This window comes from Nothoprocta perdicaria, unplaced genomic scaffold, assembly GCF_003342845.1.
Source record: "Nothoprocta perdicaria isolate Ctin4 unplaced genomic scaffold, notPer1 scaffold_0, whole genome shotgun sequence".
NCBI lineage: Eukaryota > Metazoa > Chordata > Aves > Tinamiformes > Tinamidae > Nothoprocta > Nothoprocta perdicaria.
Window position 1 is genome coordinate 14493359 of NW_020454092.1, and position 22041 is coordinate 14515399.

Here is a 22041-nt window from a genome sequence, read left to right on the forward strand (position 1 = left end):
TGGGAGCTGGATTTATACTTCCTAAACAGCAAAATCTTCATTTTTGGTTGGGGAAATACAGGAAAATCCTTGTTCCCTTGTCCCTCTGCTTGTTACCATAGATAATATCGTGGATATTTCTGGGAAAAAAAGGAAGAGGAAAAGGAGAAAGAGGCTTCTTTTCTGCTTCTATTACTGGATTTTGTCAGTGGCATTAGTAAGTATTTGGAATTTCTTCTGCGCTGTTTAAAAAGCTTTAATTTTATTAACACTCATGAGACTCTTCCTGCACACTAGAAGCAATTCTGCTGCAAAAATCTTCCTTAGATATTTTGACCAAGTTTCCCACAGCCCCTGACCCTGCAAGGACTGCAGCTAACATGGTCAAAAATTGTGTGAAAAGGTTTTTGAGGGGTGGCTGGCTTACCAAGGCAGGGCAATGCAAGCAAAGCTGTACGAGGGGGAAAAGACCAGCAGAGGAAATCTCCAGATAGACAACCTGCTTCAAAATAGGAACCAAGGGGCATATTTTCCATTTTTTCCACCTCTATTTTTAAGGATCAGATATGCCCTTTCCTGGCCTTAGTGTTTTGCTATGCATTTATTTGGGGAACATTCCTTTCACGCATAGAGAAATCGGCTTGTTATTCTACATTACAAAATAAAAAATGTTGCTTTTCTTTTTGCATTTATCTCCCGTGGCTGAAACTGCACCAGTGCTGTTCTGCCCCAGCATCAGGCTGGCCGAACATCCAGAGAAGATGGGAATTTTTCTTTCCGCGGCAGCTCCTCTATCTGATGGGCTGGGACCAACACCGCTCGAGGCTTTTCATGCCTGTGACGAAGGAAACTGCACTGCATCCAGCCGCGGTGCTTGCTGGAGTGCATCAAGTCTCGGCCTGAACAACGAGGGGAGGGAAATGTTGCTCAACTTTGTTTCTGAAACCCTATCAACAATTTGAATTTCTTAAATATCTCTGGCCTTGAGTGGGGAATGGAAGGAGGGCACCTTCTCCATTGCAAACCAGGGAAGATTTGTGTGATTTCTTCTTACCCCCCCCCAAAATTTTCAAGTGTTTAAGATCCAAAGAAGAATGATGCAATATCACTCCTTTTGGTCTTCCCACTATGCACACAGGCTTGAATTAGTTGGGGAGCTTTTTTTTTTTTAATTATTGAACCATGGTTTCTGCATTGGTTTGAAGCAAGAGAGAAGTGAGAGAAGCCACAGAGTGTGCACAGAAGAAAAAAAGAAAAAAAAAGGTCATTTATGTTGGCGGAAACATTGCTTCTCAAAAAGGAACAAGAAATCTCCTAGACTGATTATTGAAATGAAGGGCCATTATGATGAAACAAGGCCAAAACTATTAACTTAGTTCATTCTGAAATTGGTGAATTTGGGTTACTTGCTAAACCTTGTGTTTTTTGGCAAGTTTATCTATTCCTCCTCAGCTCAAGAGAATATAAAGCCCCTGTACATCACCTGCTTTGCCTGCAGCACTTGAGCATTTTTCACTTGTTATATTTTCACTTGCTAACCAGTTTCTGAAGCTGCAGGGCTTGAGGGTAAAAATTTGGTGGTAAGAGCATTTCTCTAAACACAGCTTGCATTAATCACAGTTTTGTCACAGAACCTTCTAATATGTGGGGTATGAACACACCAGGAGTTCATACAAAGTTTTTATTGCCCTTTGTTGTCGAAGTCCGACCAAGTAGCTCTCCAGAAAGAAAACCCCATGATTTGTAAATAAAAGAGTTTACACTTTGCTGGGGATAAAAGAGGAAATGATTTAGATAAAAAAATAGTCCTGCAAATTTGGCTTTGATTCTTCTTCACATAGCCAGCAGCATTTGGCCAGTGTCTTGTCCTCTGTCTTTGAACAAGTGCTTTTGAAAAAAACAATGGAAAATGCTTGTCCTATAGGAAGTGCTCGGACTAGAATTTTACCTTTGTGTTATTTCCTGGCCAACGCAAACTTTCCTTTAGCAGAGAAGAGAGAAGTGGAGCAGTGATGGGCATCATCCTTTCTCCTCATCTCAGACACCTTTAGGACTCCGACCCAAAGGGAGCTGCAAGCTGTGGTGGGGACAACGGCCAACTTGTAACTCTGAGACTAGCTACTCAGACTGAGAAAGAAGGAGGAATAAAAGCAAAAGAGGTCATAGGTCTGTAACACTGACAGTAACACACGGGTGACAGATGCTTTCAACATTACCAACTATATACAGAATAAAGCAGGACTCTTTCTTTTCCCAAAGAAAGCAGCAACGGCACAAATGTGTATATAACACATGGGCGTCGTGTCAGGGGACAGAGGAAAGAGGGCTTTTTCTGAACCTCACCATCTCAGGTGATGGCAGTCCAGAGGATAGTTCATCTCTCTAAATACACATCCTCTCCCCCTTCCTCGTTCAATAAGCAGTGAAGACAAGGCTGACAGACCACAACGGGTGCGATGCAACCGCTGAGCTAAAGAGACCTTTATAAATGCAAAGTTTTCCCTGCATGGGAGCACCTTTCTCCAGGAAGAGATGAGGATGAGGAGGTTCAAGGCATGACACCTCTAGTGCCAACCCTGGTACATCTTCTCGTGGCCGAGGGCAGCCTGTCTTGCAGTCAGTTGGGTAGGGTGTCAAGCCCAAGGGAAGCCGCGTGCTGCTTTGCCCGGAGCCTGAGGTTCTCGATACTCGTCGTTTTACTGTTCAGGCTTGGAAGGGAGCTGGAGGCCTGCAGGATGGGTGAGGACCAGACCTGCTGAGCGTGGGAGAGTGACTGGTAATAAGACTGACAGTGCAGAGAGCTCAGTGGTGCCATGTTGACGTTCATGCCCAAGTAGGGCATAGCAGAGGGTGTCCCCATTTCAAAGGAGGAGTAATGGACCAAGTTGTTGGTGGCTGCCATGTGCTGGCGAAATTGCTCCTGCAGGCGGAAGAGGCTCAGAGGTGAGGAGGAGTAGGAGTGGGTCTGAGCCAGGCCACTGCTGGATGAAGGCGTCACCGATGAGCTGATAGGAGACTCTGCAGCAGGAGACAGAGGGGATAGGGGTTATTTCTACAAGCTAGATGCCAGCACTGATCTTCATCCAGGTAGGGATCAGACTATGGCAAGGTTTTCTCCTAAAAATAATGCATTGGGAATGCCCCATGAGAGAGGGATTGTGTTAGTTCAGGAGGGCTAAAACACATCCGTGGTCCAGGCTTGGCATGCTAGTTTCTAGAAATAGGTTTGCCCTTTTTCTTAGTGCTTTCCTACTGCCAGTAGGCACTGTTCCTCTGCCAAGTTCTAACCTCAGCAGAATATTTTTTCCTTTCTCTGCTACAACAGAAGTCAGGCCTTCCACAGGCTTCCCTTAGTCCTGACAGAAGAGAGACAAGTTTGGGAAGTCTACGTGCAAGATGCCATGTTCTAGGAGGTAAAGGACTATATCCAACCACTGGCATCTCCCTTAGAAAAGCCACCAACGATCCATGAACGCGCCGCCCCTTACCTGCTTTCGGGCTTGCTCTCTTGCAGTTCAAAGCCTTGCTGTCCACACCAGCACTCTTGTCTGCTTTCACCTCTTCCAAGGTGCTCTTGAACTCCTCCTCTCTGTCTGCCTGGTCCTCGGGTGCTGACTCGCTGGCTGATTGCTCCGACAGGGTGAGGTTGAGGTCCGTGCTTACCTCGCTCGGGAGGCTCTGGGTCTTTTCAGCCTCTGTGGTGGTGGCCTGGGTCTCCAACACAGGTGCCTCCGTCTTGCTCTCATTGTGGCTCCCTTCACAGTCCTTCTGCTTCTGCAGCTGCTCCTTCTGTAGGCTGCGTTGCTTCTTACGGAACTTGGCCCTCCGGTTCTTGAACCAAACCTGCAGTGTCACAGACAGCAAGGGGAGAAAATGGGTGAAAATCCTCCTTAACCCCCGACTCAGCATCATTCAACCTGGGAGCTTCAAAGGAACTCCAAGGAATTGGGTCCTGCGAACTCACAGTAGCCAAATATCTATCCACTTTGTTGGAACTTAGAGGTCTACTTGCTCTCAGGGCTTTTACAAATAGTACAATAAATATGCTTCTTTGTAAATGTGTACCTTTATATTAGATCTTTGAGACAAAACATTTTTCCTTCTGATTTGTTCAGATGATCGAGGTGGCTTATAGCTGAGTTTGAGAATATTACACTGGATCACGCTACAATGCTCTACCAGGTTCTGAGAACGCTTATTTACCAGTGTACCAGAACTATAGAGGAAAGAGTCAAAATAAGCCATTACAGGTATAAACACATACGAGGGAATCCGTATTTTTTTAATCAAATTCTGCAGACTAGAAGAAGTATCTTTTCAGTTCATAAAGGTGCTGGCTGGCTAGTTAGATCCAGAGACAAAATTCTGAGGGTCAAAAATATTTTGATATCTGTTTAAAAGAACTGAACAATGTTTTTTCCTAGAGCCACCACTTATCTACTTTGCACTGAAAAACTTGGTATTTAATCTTTAAAAGCCACAACAATGTAAGAACCTCCCTACCAGCAGGTTACAAAGCATTTTGCATTAGCTGAACCTTAGCCTGAAATGTTAAAAATATTGGTAATGGTGGAAAAGAGCAGCTGGAATTACTTGCGTTTCTGCTCCTCTGAGAAAAACAGAAAATCACCATAAATATATAAATAAGTAGATTTTTGCTGAAGTTTCTAAAACCTCTCCCCTAGAAATGTGAAAGGACAAATGAAAACCAGTGTACAGTTCAGACAATCCTAAATTTAAAAACTACGCGTGTGGATTCACAATTTCTTTAGCAGATGTGTCACTTGGGTTGAAAGGCTTTTTTTTTTTTTTTTTTTTTTTTTTTTTTTTTTTTTTTTTTTTTTTCATTTGCCCAAAAATCTTTGGTTACACTCTAGGAATCTTGAAAGTCCTGCAGAACTAGTCAACCCTCCAGGAACCCCAAAAGACCTCTTAAAATGTCCCCACTAAAAACCAAAGAATTGATACCTGTACTCTGGCTTCAGGCAGATTTGTGCACATAGCCAGCCGCTCTCTCATAACCACGTCTGGATAGTGAGTCTTCTGAAAGGTCTTCTCCAACGCCTCCAGCTGCTGGGCTGTGAAGGCTGTGCGGCTTCGCCTCTGTTTGCGGTGCTGGGATCCATAACGTGCCTCCAAAATGATGTCTTGAAATGTACAGCCGTTGGAAGACAAGAAGAGTGGCCAATTTAATTATTGGAATTTGTATGTTGAAGTTGAATAAAACACTTGTTAATATCTGGTGAACCTATATAGCAAATATTTGCAAGGACTTTAGCTCTACAAATTTTTTTGCATGCGCTTTGCTAGTAACTCAGGTGTTTGAGAAGATAAAAGCTCTGACTAGGAGACTTCTGGAGTGGTAACCTCTTTCTATGATAGCAGTGGGAACTTTTGAGACTCCTATGCTAAATTCAGTTGAAATGAACCAAAAAAAGTTAGTTAAGAATGATCTACAGATGCACAGATCCCATCATGACATAAGCAACATTCACAGGGAACACAATTAAAAACAAGGTAAGGAGGTTTCCTGTCACAAAGAGGAGAGGGGCCCACCACTATGATCATGTTCTCTTTGAAACCAAAGGCAGAGCTCCAGCAGGCTTCAACACCGCAACAAAACTCAGTGTTGACCATTGGGAAGAGCCCATGTAGCTCAAACCCAGCTGCCTCATGCCTGTTGTGTTGGCTGGGGCCACAGTAGACCACCTGCATCTTCCCAGAAAGCAGGCCGAGCTGCCTCTATTTTAGTGTCTTGTATGTTGCTTATTGTACTGTTCAAGGCATGATATTGGAGAGCTGCTATGGGCTCCAGTTCAGGAAAGCACTTAAGCTCATGTGCTTATATCTGTTTAGCTTGAAAGCACGTGCTTTACCATGGATGGACACTCTCCAGCATCTGGGTTGGAAAAGCCAGCCAGGAACTGAACCCAACCCCACTGATTGCAAGCCCAGAGTTCATGCAATGTGTCCTTCACAGCGGAGGAGCTACTCAGAAGGTCTGACATTGCAAATTGTGCTTGCAAAATTGAGAGCGGAGAAGAAATTCAGGCTGGGGAAAATCTGAGTCTCGCTTATTAGGGACACGGGCTTATTATTTTAGGGCTTATTATTTTACCACAAGCGTTACAGTTTCACAACAGCTAGTTGGAGTGGAAGGATCTCCTTAAATCAATGAAAATAAGTTATTTTAAAATGAATTATAAAAGCATAGTGCCTTTATTATGCAAGCTGGAACACATTGTGCTACAATGTTGGAATGAAATACCCAGCTTGGCAAGAAGTTTGCTCCCAAAGAAGAAATGCAAAAAGAACTCTAATAGTGTCTGATATCATTTTTAATTTAGTCAAGGCTATTACTTTGAGTAGAAAAGAGGGATAAGCACATTAGAAAACAACCTAATACGGGGAAAAGTCAGCATTATCAGTGCACAGAGCCAGATGAAGGCTCTTGTTGCTGTTTGTTTGTGAGTTTGTCACGAGTATCATGGCTTGAAAGTAAACAATAAAACAAAACCTGCTGTCAGGCCAGGCCCAGAACTGCACAGCCAGGTTCCAAATATGTTCACTAATGAGCGTAGCAAATCAGCTTTGCACTGCTCAAACATTCCTCTCCCAAACCTCCAGCTGTTTCATTCTAGGTCAGCATTTGCAGTGCCTTGCTGGGCTGCTGCCCAACGAGTGTGGTTTTGGCGACCTGGAGAAGACGTGATCGGGCTAAAGGTCTTTGGCCAAGCACAATACAGCGCTGGCTGCATACAAGGGACTTCTGTATTCAAGGTATCGCAGCTCCTCGGGGAATTAAAACGTTGGTAATAGCTGCTGCCACTCTTGGAGGCAAGGACGGCACCGTTATGCATTCAGAAACAACGCATGATGCAGCCTGCCTGGACGCAGCGGTGTTCTAGGACAAGAAATAGACGCCACCCTGAAATATTTTCCAAAGCCAACATTTGTGTTTCAGATGTAAGAAATCAGAAGAAAGGACATTGGTTTAACAGCCTACCTGCAGGCTGGAATATGCCTGAATTTCTGGAGTAGAGGTTAGACCAACCAGCTCCCTAGAGGCAGCAGTTCATGCATTAAGTTTGGCTACTCCAACGAAAGCTAAACAACAATTATTTTAATGCTTTAACTATGTTTTCAGGCTTTGTGCAAGAAGGAGAATATAAATTGCAGGTGAGGCATTGCGGTTAAATCCAGAAACCTCTGTTTTCTGACTTAAGGTCATTTGCTTTTGTGCTGCTTTATTCTGACTGTCCCCAGAAGGCAAATGAGATCTATAACCCTGCATTAAGAGATATTCAGAGGTAACAATGTGAAGTAACTGCAAAGGAACTGGCTTGTAGGTATGTAATGCCTATCCCACCAAAGATAAGCAGATCACAAGGGGACACTGGGATTTAATTTGGCAACTCTCTCACAGATAGGTTATTAATTTTAAAGATAAGAGGTCAGAAAGCCAATTGGATTTCTTGCTAGAGAATATGGGAATAGCTCTTTTACTCCTTTTTTGTTCACTTCTCTCCTTTTTTTTTTTCCCCTAGGAGGATCAAAGACATTATGTCTTCCATATTCTAGAGTAAAAGATGCAAACGACCAAAAAATCTGTCAAAAGATCTTTGCGTCTAGGGAAGAGACACCCAAAGGACAAATTCTGCAAGGCACACTGCAGTTCTTGGGAATCCATTCCCATTCAACCATCCACGAGCTGCAAGCGTGAGGGAAGGGCCGGACAGATGACCAGGACAAAGAATTTGCCTACCTATCATCACTGCAGGCCAATGACAGAGCCAGAATTAAAGTCTTCTCAATCCCACGTTCCATTGGAGTAGCCCTTAATGATCTCAAACAGGTGTGGGTGCACTGTACTAGCTTAAATGCAGAGCAGATATATTTTCCCTACCATGCAACAGGACTTCTGATCTCTGCAAACTATTTTTGAACAATTCCTGCTACCGAATCATAAAATACTGCCTGGACTTTGCAATTCCTTTTAGTGGCAGTATCATTACAGTGCTGTTAAAATACATGGGAAATAGAACAGATCCAAGAAGCTCTAGACCAGGGATTCTTGTTCCAGTGTCCAGTCAGCAACAATTTTGTGCAAGTAGCACTCCCTAGGTAAAGATATGTGTGACTTTATTTGGGCCTAAAAAGGTTCCTTTCAGGAAAGCAAAAGACAGGACAAGCCCTGCAAGCCACATGCAAGCCAAGGGCTAGGATTCTGTCAAGAAATAGGTCAAGATGAGACGCAAGAGAAGATCTAAATGAAGAAGATATTTTTACTAGAGAAAAGAGTAATTGATCGAAAAAGATATGGAAAGTAATTTCAAGAAGGGGTGACATGGAAAGAGCAGGAATTTGCTTATAGCCTAGAGTGGCAGGAGAGAGTTTTTAAGGAAGTTTTTAATGTCTGGGGCCTCAGTGAGGAATTCCAAATCACTGCATGCTCGCATTCATCAGGCTGTTATTTACTAACAGCAAAGCTGGTCTTTCCGGCATCTGTTCTTCACTATTAAAAGAGATGTCAGTGTCTTTTTAAACTTATAATTTTAATTCCCTGTAGTGGCACCGTGTTTCTCCTTGCACCAAGCTCCCCAGGTACCACTCCAGAGCAAGAGCAATGTTCAATTTGCAGCCAGTACTGCAGGGCGCCTCTTGCCTGCACAGTGTGGCCTATATATTGAATATATGGGATTGTCACCGAGTGTTTATCACCAAGGAGAGAACAAGAGAAATGCTGCCACTGCTGGAGATGTAGTCGACACCTCCATGATTTAAATATGCTCTGCCTTCCCTGCTCTCCTGCCCAGGGCTTGGTGGCTCTCCAGTCAGGGCATGCTGTGGTGCACACAGCCTTGTCCTTATCCCATCTGCAGATGTTGTCCCATCCTGGATGGGACATATCCCATGGCATGATGTCCCATAACATCACGGGATGTTCTCCCATCCCAAACACTGGTTTGCCAATCACACACTGAGTTGCTTGAAATTCCTTGCGAATGTTTAGCTCGTGCAGGCAGCAAGGGGAGGTGCAGAAGCCACAAGTTGTTCTTACCAGCCAGTCTCTCTGCCAGGGTGAGCGCGTGCACCGAGGGGCGGTAGTCGGGCGCGTGCTGGGCTTGCTGGGCTGCCTGCTGGTGGAGGTTGTACATGGCGCTCAGGGAGTTCATGGCGTGAAGGGAGTAGCCGTTCACTCCATAGTGCTGCATGGCGACATAAACCTGGAAAACAAGAGCCAGCAGGTGAGCGGTGCTTAGCTACACGCTGCTCCCGCGTCCTCGTGTCCCCACGGAGCCTCTGAGAGGCCAACCTGGAACTTGAACTGAAGCATGCAAGGGTCACCTCCCGGCTCCAGCAGGCTCTAGACTAGGGTTCAGACTAGTTCCTCCAGACCTAAAGCACCAGTGACGCCAATCCAGCTTCCCAGCTGAGAGTCCAACATCTGACTCTCTGCTAGAAATGGTACACTGAAAAATACAGGATCTTCAGGAGTTCTCAGCATCGTTTTTAATGAGCTGATCAAGATTTAACCCAGAGCCAGGTGGCATTTTGTCCTTGCCATTGCCTGCAGTGGGCTCTTTCATGATCCTGTTGCCACAATGTCAAAGAATCTGTCTTATCTGAGCGCATTCATGTGTAACTCATTTCCGTTCATTCTTCTGAAGGTTCTTTTTAACAAAACACAAATGGTAGTCAAAAGAAAAAAAGAAAAAAAGAAAAAAAGAGAGGGGAGAAAAAAAGCATGTGGTGTAAAGAAAAATAAATCTGTAACATAACAGGGCCAAAAATGTTATGGCTAAAGGGGGAATTAAAGTTTGCAGTAAATACTGGGGTCTTGTAGCTCAATAGCAAGGAAATTATTTGAAAAAAAACCTAATGGCTTTTTTTTCTACTGCTGGCTTGGTATGAAACTTCAAACCATTTTTCTTTATAGACTATCTTTAAAACTGAGCCTAATTTGGTCTCAAAAGCTGAATGATGCTCCCTTCATCCATGCTACAAATGACAGAGGGCCTGGAGGATGCCCTTTCCCTGCTTCATCAGACATCAGACAAGATGTGAAACATTGCTCAGAACACAAGACGCGAAACATTTACCACAAAAAAATAAATCCCCAAATATTGTTCCCACCAGCAAGTCATCGAACAGAAAGTCAATGCAATGAATGACCATTCAGAGACAGAAGAGATCCAGATGTGCTAACGTAAGGAAAGCAGACGAGTTATCTAGGTAGCCTCTTAGAAATTAGTTTTGATCATTTTGATCATCTCTGCTCAGTCCCATTCCCATTTCCCCAGATCCCTTGCACTCTGTCATCGCATCATCTCCATGCAAATGGTGCTCATGGAGAACAAGTCCAGCTGTGGTTACATCAGGGAGATCTTACATAGACCATAATGTAGCCTTTGTCTGCATTGGACTTCCCTACCCATCTGCTCTAGATTCACTCCTAATAGTCTTCAATTTTAGGCTCCAAAATAGGCTTAGTGGTTCCCCCACATCCACCTTCCACCTTCTGTCCAGGCTCCAGGCACATCTCTGTGGCACATGAAATATATCACCAGTGATACTCTTTCCCAAGCCAAATCACACAAACAAACAAATAAACAAACAAAGCAAGCTAAAAGCAAAAAGCTCTGCTCTAGTTTGAGCTCGAAATTGTTGGAAAGACATTTTTTTGCATGAATACATGAGTTATTGAAAAATACATCAATGTAGGGCAGGGTACCTAAGATATATTCTATATCTGTTTCTGGAAAACCCAGGGATGGGAGATATTAAAATTCAATCTGTTTTGGTTTTATATATCCAAGCACTTGATTTTAATTTCAATTTCAAAGTATTTTATTTCAAAATTTTCTAAATTAAATTTTTAAAGATTCCCAAACTAAAATAATCTGTTCAACATTCATTTACACCTTATTATGGTTTTATTCTTTCTAATGGAGAAGAAAGTAGAAGCCAACACTAGTTTTGAATTGAGCCATGGGGATGGTGGATATTTTTGGTACAGATGCTGTCCTAAAAAGCGAGAATAGGTCTGCTGTAATAGAACTTAAGGAAGACTTGTTGCTCTGGCCAAGAGCTGAGAAATCAGCAGAAGAAAGAGGTACATGCACAAGCTAAGAGGGGACTGAGGGGGTATCCTGTTCATGTGAATGGGATGAAAATCCATCTAGGACACTGAACATATTAGCTGCCCTGGGCTGCTGCCAGACCTCAATCCTTAATAGACACTGGAGAATCCACACTGGGAGAAACCTTGCCAGGAGATACGTGGGAGGCCAAATGGCTTTGGCTCCCCTAGCCACATAAATGCCCGAGGGTTTCCCAACGCCTTTGCACGCTGCTGTTTGTGCACCAGAGGGGCACACTGGGCAAACAAGGGGCAGAGGAGGGAGCTCCCCGGCACACGCAGTCCTCAGAGGACACTGCAGACAGTGTGGGAATGGAAGCCCATTCCTCGGGAAAATCTCCATTTATTTGGTTAAAAGCTGCTTTTAGAGGCTTTTTTTAATGTGTGCATTCACACGAACTCTCCTGGTATTAATAAATATAATAATAATAAACACAGCAATAATAAATAATAATAAGGGAACTTAAAAGACAATGGCAGACACATGGAGGAGGCCAATATACACCACAGCTTCAGCGATAACTGCCTGGCATGCTGCAGTGCAGGCAACCAGCAGAATTCCCTGGTCAGCTGTGCCATAAATACATCATCCCAAATTCAGTGCAAAAAAAAAGAAAGTCTGAGGGAAAAAAAGAGATATCTTACATTTACTGAGCGAGCCTGTTCAACCCAATAGGCCAAGTTAACTGAGACTGCAAGCAATTCCTATTTAACTGTCAGCTCTGAGAACTCTCCAGCCTCAATAAATTAAATATTTAAAATACATCATGCAGCAATTTTTTTTTTTAATGGAGAAAGCCATTCATCAAGCCACTGCTGTGTTTCACAAGCTGTCGAATAGTGCTTACACTGGTTAAAATAATCTTTATATTTCATTAAGCAACCAAATAAGCTGATCCCTCCCCACTGGCTGTATAGATGGCTTTAATTTTCAAAATCTGCAAATGCATCTTTTATGTCTCTGCTGGCTGCAGGGCCTAAGGAAGGAGAGAAGCTGGGAGGAGGAGGAGGAGGAAGAGGAAGAGGACAAAGTTTCAGCTGCTGCTTTGTAGTAGAGCCTTGAGTGGGCAGCGACACAGCTGGCAGGGCAGCGCAGGGCCGATTGGGGAGGAAAAGGGATGTTTCACCCCATTTTTCCATCGACCCCATAGTAGGGTGATGCAAGTCCCTTATGTCCCTCAACAATGTAGTATATGAGGGGAAAGTGGGTGCTGGACTTCAGGGCAGCATCGTCAGCCCCAAGGGCTGATGCCAGCTGGCCTGGGCTTCTCAGCTTGTATAAATGGTGCTAAGTTTCCCTACTTAATGAGTATCTAATTACATATCCAGGTGCACCATCCCTGAGAGAGAAAACTAAAGGGGAAATAGCTGCTGGCTTCCTCACTGTGTGGAAACTTCTCTTCCTCACAGCTGGTATCCCTACATGTATTTGAAAAAGGTATGAGAACGTCTTTAAAGAACAAGAGTAGGGAAGACTTGGGAAAGACTTAAACTTCTGTATTTTCCCCCCTCTACCGAGAAAGAAAGAAAAAGAAATACAGATTTATTTATTGCACCTAAGAATTTGAGATCGGGGGTATTTTCCTCTTTCTGCCTTCTTCACTTCATCCCTTTATTCCCCACCAAAACGTCATCTGTTTGCATTTGGCTTCACCTGCCATGAACAGGAGACATTTAACAAAACACAGACGTGACAAAGCCTATCAGGGGAGAAACGTCTCGACTCCTGCAGCCCCAAGTGTCACTTGTGCTCTGCAGAGCAGGCAAGCTCGACCCTGGCTAGGACAGAGCCGCAGCTTGTGCAGACTCGGCTCTGGAGCACCGCGAGTTTAAACGCAGACGGTGGATTTGCTCAAATGGGTTATTCCGGAGGAAACCCTTTTTCTTACCAAAGAGAATATCTAGATGGATGAAGCATCTTCAATAGTTCTGATTAATTTACCCAGGTAGAGGTAGGAAATGCTTAGGATTTGAGAGCTTCTCTGCTCAAAAAAACTCTGTTGGACACCGTGAGTTTGGGGTTGGGGATGGGGCTGAAAGCTTTGCAGGGGCTTTGGGCTGTTTTCTATATTCCCTTCAGCCGGCTCCTTTAAAAAGGGAGTCATCGCAAACACAAAACACACAAACTAAAAAAAAAAACACTATGAGGTTAAACTTAAAAAGATGAGGTTAAACTTAAAAAGATGAGGTTAAACTTAAAAAGATGACTAATTTTTCTCAGAGGAGTCAAGAATGGAACACCAGCATTTGCTTGAGACTGGTCAGCATCAGCAGGATGTTTCTTCACCATTTCCTTAGCGCTTTGCAGAAATTAGGGGGAAGAGGGGCATGTATGAGATGTTCATAATGTAGAAAACAAACTTTAGTGAAATTCTGCCTGGATTTTGATAACTTATTGGCAGAAAGGAAATTCAGCACCAAAGGTAACATAAAGGAATCTCACACAGATTCTGTTGTGATGAAAATAAATTGCCCAGAGGTGCCTTTTAATGTTGCAAGAGCCCTGCACAGCCTCGAGCCCGAACCCTGAAGCAAAACACTGCGTGTGGAATGGGAGCAGCAGCAAGCAGGAACTGCAGAAGAAATGTCTGGTGCTCCCCCGTGACCTTCAGCGGAGGGTTGGTGCAGGCGACAGAAAAACAGGAGCAGCCCTGTCACATAAAAAGCAAAGTTGCAACATGCCGGGCTGCACAGAGCACAGGAATCCGTCGGTTATTAACCAGGAATAGCAGAGATTGCTTTGTGTCTTCCTTATTACTACTGGCATTAAACATCCTCAAAAATAAAATCCTTGCAAAATATTCCCCCAATCCTGGAGCCCTTCGGCTTAATGTTTTCATGCTTCGAGTGCCTGTTCAGACACTTTAAATCAGCAAGATAAATAACAAATTTCTGTCCCTACTTATCAGACAGTCTAGGAAAAGAGGCTCAATCTATCCACTGATATAGGTTTTATATATATTTGTTGCTAAATGAATTACATACCTAGGGGCTTCTGAATAAATGAACCTTGCAAGAGGTTTTCTTCAATCTTCTCTTTTTAATAGCCCTAAATCTTTAAGATATAAAAGGGGTCCAAAATCATGTAAGATAATAACTAGCATGTCATAAATCAGTTTTGTTCCTCACGTGAGATTCTTTCCTTGGACATTTAACAATCTCGCTGTCATTGTGGGTGAAATATAAATAACTTGAAATACTGCAACACGCTGTATTTTTGCATTCAAACACCAAAGTCTCAGAGCAACTCGTATCATAAAAGCGGGTTTGCAAAGGATTTTTCTTACGACTGGAATAAGGAACTGAGAACAGCTCTGAAAATTGACATTCCTCATTTCTCATCTACCTGCAATATTTTTACGCCTGTGTAAATCCCTGGATCTAAATACAGTTAATTTCCTGAGGCAGAGCAGGTTCAAAATTAGATCTAGTCGGAGTTAATCTCAACCCACCCAAAGCAAAAATTGGCTTATTATATAAATTTTTGCAGGGACTGGTGTTCAGTTACTGCTACTGACCTTATTAATACTACTCGATTCCTTGCCTGCAACAGGCAGGCGAAATCTTTCTCTAGCCCTTAAAATGAAGAAGGTCATTTCTTAAGAACACATAGAGCATCCGAAACCTGGAAATACTTCCATTTAGGGAGAGTGGCATGGTTTTGGGGTGGACTTTGTCAAATATTTGCTTCTGTCAGAGCTCTGGTGCTGGAGAAGACCACAGCTCTAGGTATTAGTAGCGCTCACTTATTCATGCTGGAAGCGTGAGAGGATCCCAATGGTTTCCTAAGGTTTACAGAAGAAACCTTGGAGCACCCTGGTGCGATGGGGAAATTTTATCAGCCAGTTCTGCAAACTCGAGCATCAAGTTACAAGAAGACAAATCATCGAGCCCTGGCAGATGGAGGTAACTAAAAATCACAGCAACAGAAGAGTTAAACTTTTACAAAATCCTCTTCCCCACCACCCCAAGCCCCAGAAAACAAAGCTGAGCGACTACAGAAGCTCCCGTTCAAATAATTTCTAGAGCCTCTGACTGCAGAGTGTGGTCTCCAAAGGCTCAAAATAAAATCAAGACACCCTTGGAGCATCTGACTTAGGCACAATTTTCAAGGCTTGGAGATCATCATCTGCAGCACAGAGCTGATGGGGACTACTGAGCATCACTGCAGCACTGAGTCTCTTGTGGCCCTTTAGATTTCATTGGTCATAATTTATACTCTGCCAGTCTTGCAGTTTGGGTCGGCGTAAACGCAGCTCCCACTTCCCCTTGGGAGTTGTGCTCAGCCCTCAGGATCAGCTCTTGTGGTTGAGACCAAAGCCAAAACGTTTTCCTGAATAAATAAGGAAACCTCCTAAAAGTGAACATCCCTTTGGCTCCAGGTCCTGCTCTGCTTCCAGTTTGGGAAAGGCAAAGGGTTTGATGCGGATCTTGTGATTCCTGTTGGAGCTGGACCAGCCGGAGCTGCTCGCGCAGTGCTCCCCTTGCTCCCCGATGCCGACGGCAGCAGCCAGCCCGGCCTCACCATGGCTCTGACCCTGGATTTGGGGCTTGGAGTAACTGTCAAGGGCTGTGCAACCCAACTACCACATTCACAAACAGCTTTGAAGGTTTAACTTGGCTGCTTGCATGCAGAAATAGAGAAAAAGGATGAAAAAAAATAGATTGTCTCTCTCATGCCTTCCAAAGCAAGCATGTTTCTGACTTAGCTGTATTTAGATGTGGTTGGCCTGGCTTGGCCTTTCCTCTCCCTGCAGTAAAAGGGGCTGTGCATGAGAAGCAGCGCTCCCCTTGCCTTGGCGCTGGCAGGGGGATTCTCCGTGCTGGAGTGGAGGGACCCGGCTCTGCCTTTGCCCACAGCGCCGCACCAGCTCCGCCTGCAGCCGTCCTGGCCGCCCAGCCCCACACGGTCACATCGCCCCGAGAAATTAAGCAAAACCCCAGAGGTTTCCACCCTTAACACGATTGCACCAAATTGCCAGAAATTCTATGGTTTTGTGCCAAAATAATGAGGCTGTGGGGAGAATCACAACACGCAGCAAAGGCAGCGGAAAGGCTTTGCGGAGGCAACTGGGTTGTTTCCAGCTCCTCTCCTGCTGCTGCCACCACTCCAGGCGTGGGGCTGGTAAAGGGACCGTGTGCTTGGTGTTGCCAGCCCAGCCAGGATCCCAGGAGGATGTGAGCGGCACCAGCGCATTCCCCTCTGCCCTGCTTGGTGGGTAGACTGGGATAGAGGGAGTAACTTGGTGACTTGGATAGAGGGAGCAGTAACTTCTTGCCCCACTACTGTTATTCACCCATCAAGTCAGCAAAATAAGTGATGGGTGCCAAACTGAACCGTTAAATACACCCCAGGAAGGGAGAAGAGCATCCTTGGAAGATGCGATGGTTACCTCCTGTCATTGCTGCTTGTCCTGCTTGGCATGGAAGGACTATCCCGGTTGCTCTTTCCCCTGCTCAGCTGAAACGCGGCAAAGCCACAGCACTGCCTGCAATTTCCTGAACTGGGAACATGTAGACCTGAAGAACAAACTAAATTTTGAAGATGATGGGATGGAGAAGCCGACATACGGAGCCTGTGATGTTTCTGCAGGGACAACTGCACTGTGGGTCTGCCCCTGCAGATGATATTTGCAGGCATAGCATGCGTGGGGATGGCTGCTTCTGCTCAGGCGGGATGACAGGCAAGGATCACCTTAGCAAAAAAAGGAAACACCAACCAACACCTCAAAAATACCTCTTCCGCAGGCTATACAGCTGTGGGATGCTTTCTACTTTAAAGGGACAAGCATCTGCCTTGTGGAAGTTTTTTCTTCTTTCACAGCAGATGAAGCTGGTTTGCTTGTTTTCCTCACATCACTGCAAAAGCCACTTGTCCTCAACCGCTTGTACAGGGAGAAGAGGGTGAAAAAAAGAAAGAAGGAGCTATGCACAAGCAGGGCCACGAAGTAGGGTTCCTACAGAAACCAGCAGCTGGGGAGGGCTGGGGCATACGTGATGCTTCCTATAAGGGCTTGGATACATGCACGGGCCTGGCGGCAGCTCCAGGCAGGCAGCGCGTCTCGGGCAGCAGCAGCAGGTGCCCGCGCTGCAGGACGGCACCGCGCAGTGCCCAGCCCGCCGGGCGCCGCAGCGCTCCCGGCCGCTGCCTGTGCCTGCCGCCGCCCCGCTCCGCATCCCCCCGCTCCGCATCCCCATCCCTGCTGGCTCCCCTCTACCGCAGCAGGATAGAGAACTTCCCAAGCGCCCCTCCCAGCGCTTCCAGCTCTGTCATCCAGACGGTTTAAAGTTGCATTTTGTCAAGCCAGTGTTTGCTCTGGCCACGCGGAGGCTGCAGTTGCTCCCAAAAACGCGGTGCCAGCAGCTACCAGGAAGAAATCCCATTCCCACAGCAGCCCACCCACAGCTCCTGGCTAAAAAGAGCCGCTGCGGCCGCTTTCAGAGTCGCTGGCCCCAGGCACCCCCTGTGTCCTGGTGCTGCTCCCGGCATCCCAGCCCTGCTCTCATCCCGCTCCCGGAGCCTCTGTCCTTCCCCGCAGCTGCGGCTGCACCAGACTCACTTCAGGAATCGCAAAGGGCACAATCCAAACCCCACCGCAGACAGCAGCCAGAACAAGTAATTTCAGTAGCTTTGGAATAGGCTGGAGGGAAAAACATACAGGGTTTTGACTTACTTCAAAACATCACAAATTCCTTCCTACATGGTCAGCAGCATTTAAGAAAAGAATAACCTCCTCTCTATCTACAGCGTATTCTAGGGGACATTCCCCCAAAGTGGGTTATTCTTATCAGTAGCTGTGTAGAGACTGGAACATTTGGGGTTCTTTGAATCCTTTTTGCTCAGCAATTTCCCCTAGGCTTCCCCCTGCCTGCTCAAAAAGAGAAGAAAAAAAACAAACAAAAAAATAATGTCCAGGCAGCTCTGAATGTCTCTAGTGACTCCAGCTGCAGAAGTCAGCACGGAGGCTTTAAAGGGGTCCAAGCCTAACTGGCGTTTGTCAGTGCCTCAGCAGAAGCGTTTCCAGCCCAAAGAGATGGATTTCGGTAGCCTCGGGGTGATCCCTGGGGGACGATGCAGCTGCATCCTTGGGAACAGCTTCTGGTCAAGGGGGCGCGTGTGGCTTGAGCAGCAAAGGCAGTGGCAGCCACGTCGGAAGAGATCGGCCCCTGTTACCTTTTCTGCCGTTCGTTGTTTCATAGGGCTGGTCGCAAGGGTGGCAGAGAGGAGGAAAATCTTTTTTCCCTGGATTCGTTTTCATCAGATTCCTCTCTTCCCCAATGACTTTTTTTTTTCCAAGGATAAATGACATTTTTAAGGATAAATGGGAACAAAACACACCACAATCACTCCCTCTATGACCGTGTTGCACAGAACTTGCCTGGCCAGCCTGCCCTCACCTCGGGCTGGCAGGGAAGCGTGTCCAGCTCAGTTTCTCTCTCCTTGCCACAAGCAGCGGCCCAAATTCCCAGGGGAAACAGCCTCTGCACCAGAGCCGCATCCCCAAGACAGAAACCAGAGCCCCCTGCAGCCTCCCAGCCCGTGTGAGTGTGAGGGGAATGTCCGGGTTGCACATCAGGATCGGTTTAATTCAGAATTAACGCGGAAAGATGGAAACCTTCTCTGGCTTGCTCTGATATAAAATAATACATCCAAAATTGTACTATCGACTACATCAGGGTAATTTAATACAATCTCTCATCTGTCACAGGGTAGCTTTGAGAGCTGAAGTCATTCTCACCCATTCAGGGATTTTCTGCCCTTACAATTCTTAGTTATTTACATACCCAAATGGAAAAACTGAATTTAGAAACATGATCTGAAAACCGAAGTGATGCAACGCAGCTCTCTCCTGCTGGGGCAAATTGGGGCAATTGGGTCTTGCTTGAGCTCTTACTCATTGGTGTAAAAAAAAAAATAACATGCAAGGAGAAAGAAAAGAAAAAACGGACATCTAAAGTGCCAATTCTGAGGTCCAAGTACTGAAAGAAAAACACACACTCGGCGCAGGGCTGAAGCCCCAGCACCTCCAGGGAATTGAGGTCCTACTTTGCCTGCCTTAGTTTCCATCCCTGGAAAGATGGGGAGCGGGAAACCAAGGGCTGATCGAAACCGTGGTGGAGACAACAGCGGGACAAGGAGGTGCCCAGCGCATCCCGGCCCCCGTGGCCCCTTCTCCCGGGATCCCGCAGCCCGACCGGGACGCAGGTCCCGCCTAGCAGCTAAGAGCGCCTTTCGTCCTCCCGCGCTTTGTGCTCCTGGCAGGGGAGGCAGGAGCCCCCCCTGCAGCCCTGCCTTGGGGGAAGCGGGAGGCTCCTTCAGACAAAACTGTTATCCATTAACATCCAATTATCACTTGGTCCAAGCCATTAATTATAAATCAGCCTCCTAATTGGGATAATTAGCTCTCTGCTACTTAATGTAGTATGACTGATGCGTTTGGAAAGAAGGTAATCACTCCATTTGTTTAGCGTTAGGAGAACAAATCCAACTCTCACGGTTTAATTTCAGCCTTAGCCTTCCCCCTTCCTCCTCCCCAAACAGCATGAAAAGCTCTTTCCAGCCCCGGTAATTATTTGGGAATCGCGGTGCTGACGGACACACGGCAGCCCCGGGGCCGGGCTAGGGCTTCAGCTCGACACTCGCCCGCGCCCCCCGCTTCGCCCGTGTCCGTCCCCCTGGGGAGCAGGGGGGAAATCGCTGTATTTGGGGAAAACGGGGTTATTTAGAGGGGACGGGGCTGAGCTCGGGCTGCCCACAGATGCCCCGGGCCGTGGGTCTTGGCGCCCTTCCGTGTCCCCGACGGGTCTTAAGGGCCCGTCGGCAAAAGCTGAGGAAGACAGCGGGAAAACTTCCCTGCTTCCTTTCTAATTGCTCTCTCTCTTTTTTTTTTTTTCTCCCTCCTTCCTCCTCTCTCATTTCCCCCCTCTTTCTCCTCCTTCCCCTTCTTCTTCCCCCCCACTTCTCCGGGATGTCTCATTAATGCCGGCTGCTCGTCGAGCCGCCGATGGCTGCGGGACATGATTAGATATTTATTACTGTCATTTACATGGAAAACTTGAGCTAACCAAGTGGAACTGGAGGGGGGCCGCCCGAGGGGACGGATGGAGTTGGGAGGTGGAGCGGGGGAGGAAATTTCTTTTTCCTCGGCGCTGAAAACCGAGCTGGGGCCCGGGACGCAGCCGAGGGACGGGGGACTGCAGCGGGGGAAAATGGGGGGAGCCTCCAGAAGGTCCCCCCGTGGGATGAGTATTTCGACGGGAGCTCCTTCTGTTGCGGGCCGCGTTTGCTCCTCGCACTGCCCGCGTTTCGTTTCGTTTCTGTTTCGCGGGGCTCGCACCACGTTTGGTGCGCGGCTCTCGCTGGGAAAACGGTCTCGACGGCCCAATCCTGCGGCGTCCGCAGCTCCCGGGCCGTTCCCAGCCCTCCAGAGCCCCGCGCCCGTCGGGGGGCAGCAGCCCGGGAGCCGCGGGACTCCGGGCGGCGCCGGCCCCAGCGCAGCCACGCAGCGGATGCTGCCAGGAGCGGCCAAATTCCTCCTCCCGCCCTCCTAAAAATATAAAGCGGCCACATGGGGTGCCCCGAACATTAAGTGCGGGGGAGAAACTTCCCGGAGCGCCTTGCTCGGGCGAGGGGAACCTGTGTCCCCCCAGCGCCTGTCCCAGCCCTTCTCCGGGACACCCTCATTGGGGATTTGGGCACCTCGCCCCCGCAAGGGAACCTTGTCCCCGCTGTCCCCCGCAGCGGGCACCGAGGGGGCTCAGGCCCTTTCCCCCGCCGCGGCTGCAGCCTCCCGCTGCCCTCGCCTCGCTGTGACCGCATGGCCCCAGGGGTGGCTCTGGCGGAGATGTATGAGATGTATGAGATCTCTCGCGGTGCAAATATTCACGCGGCTCCCCATTTGCTTGGCTACTAATGGAGGGGGAAATGGGTTTCGACTGCGAAGCCCTTAATTCATCACGCAGCCTGACAGTGCGGGCCGGGGCTTGGGCGCATCTTGCCGTGATTGCGCGGAGGGGACCGGGCTCCGCCGCCGCTGCGTCCCCGACCTTCCCAGAACGCGGTGCCGTCGGACTTTCCCCGCAAAAAAACCGTTTCCTGGCGCTGTCACAGCCTGGCCCTCCCGCACAAAACTTCCCCGCGACCCCAAAGGCCCCTGGGCAGCCCCTGCGGGTCATTAGTAGCCCGATGGGCGAGCAGGGCGCAAGCTGCGCTCCCCGTCCGCAGTCCGGTCTGACCCCAGGCCGGCCGCCCCCAATACGGTGTGGCCGTGATTTTTTTTTTTGTTTGTTCCTTCTTCTTCCGTTTCCTTAGGAGAAAGTGGACCATATTCCAAAATAAAGTTTAAAGGGGCTCGGGAGGGGATGCAAAGCAATTGCCAGGACTTGCGCGGCACCGTGATGGGCTTCCCCGCCTCCGCGCATCCTCCCGCCAGCCTCGCAAAGAAGCCTCCAAACTTGCCTTAATTCCCTCCGACGCGCGCGCCCGGAGCCGGTAATGTCCTACCTGGGGCAGCCTCTCCGCCCGCCGTGGGAGCCGGCCCGCGGACACGCGTGGCAGCGCGAGCGGCCGCTGCGCGCCGGCCTCGCCCCCCGCGCGCCTCACTGCGCGCGCCCGCGCTGCCTCCGCGCTGCCTCCGCGCCCGGCCGAGCTGCCATCTACCGGGAGGCAGCATTGAAGAAGGATTTTTAAAAGGAGCTTCCAAGCGACCCGGGAGCTTCCCAGCGAGGTTTTCAATGGTCCTCCACCCTGTCAATCAACGCGGAGCTGCTGATACATCGCAGCACCCCCCCCACTCCCCCCAACACTTCTTACCAGTCATTTACTCTAAGGCGAGGTGTAAACGGCTAATTAAATCCCCGGGAGTGGCCGGGATGCTGGCGGAGAGAGGAGAGCTCGCCTTGGCCGGGGGGTGATGGGG

General features: G+C 47.6%; 1 protein-coding gene across 1 annotated transcript; it reads right to left on the reverse strand.

Moving 5' to 3' along the window:
• Positions 1-2504: 2504 nt before the first annotated feature.
• Positions 2505-21675, reverse strand: DMBX1 (diencephalon/mesencephalon homeobox 1). Its single transcript, XM_026035734.1, has 5 exons — positions 21627-21675; positions 9041-9206; positions 4948-5126; positions 3468-3822; positions 2505-2997 (listed from the first exon to the last, which is right to left on the reverse strand). The coding sequence occupies exons 2-5, from the start codon at positions 9192-9194 to the stop codon at positions 2597-2599; spliced, it is 1089 nt and encodes a 362-aa protein (XP_025891519.1). The 5' UTR covers positions 9195-9206; positions 21627-21675; the 3' UTR covers positions 2505-2596.
• Between the last annotated feature and the right edge of the window lie 366 nt (positions 21676-22041).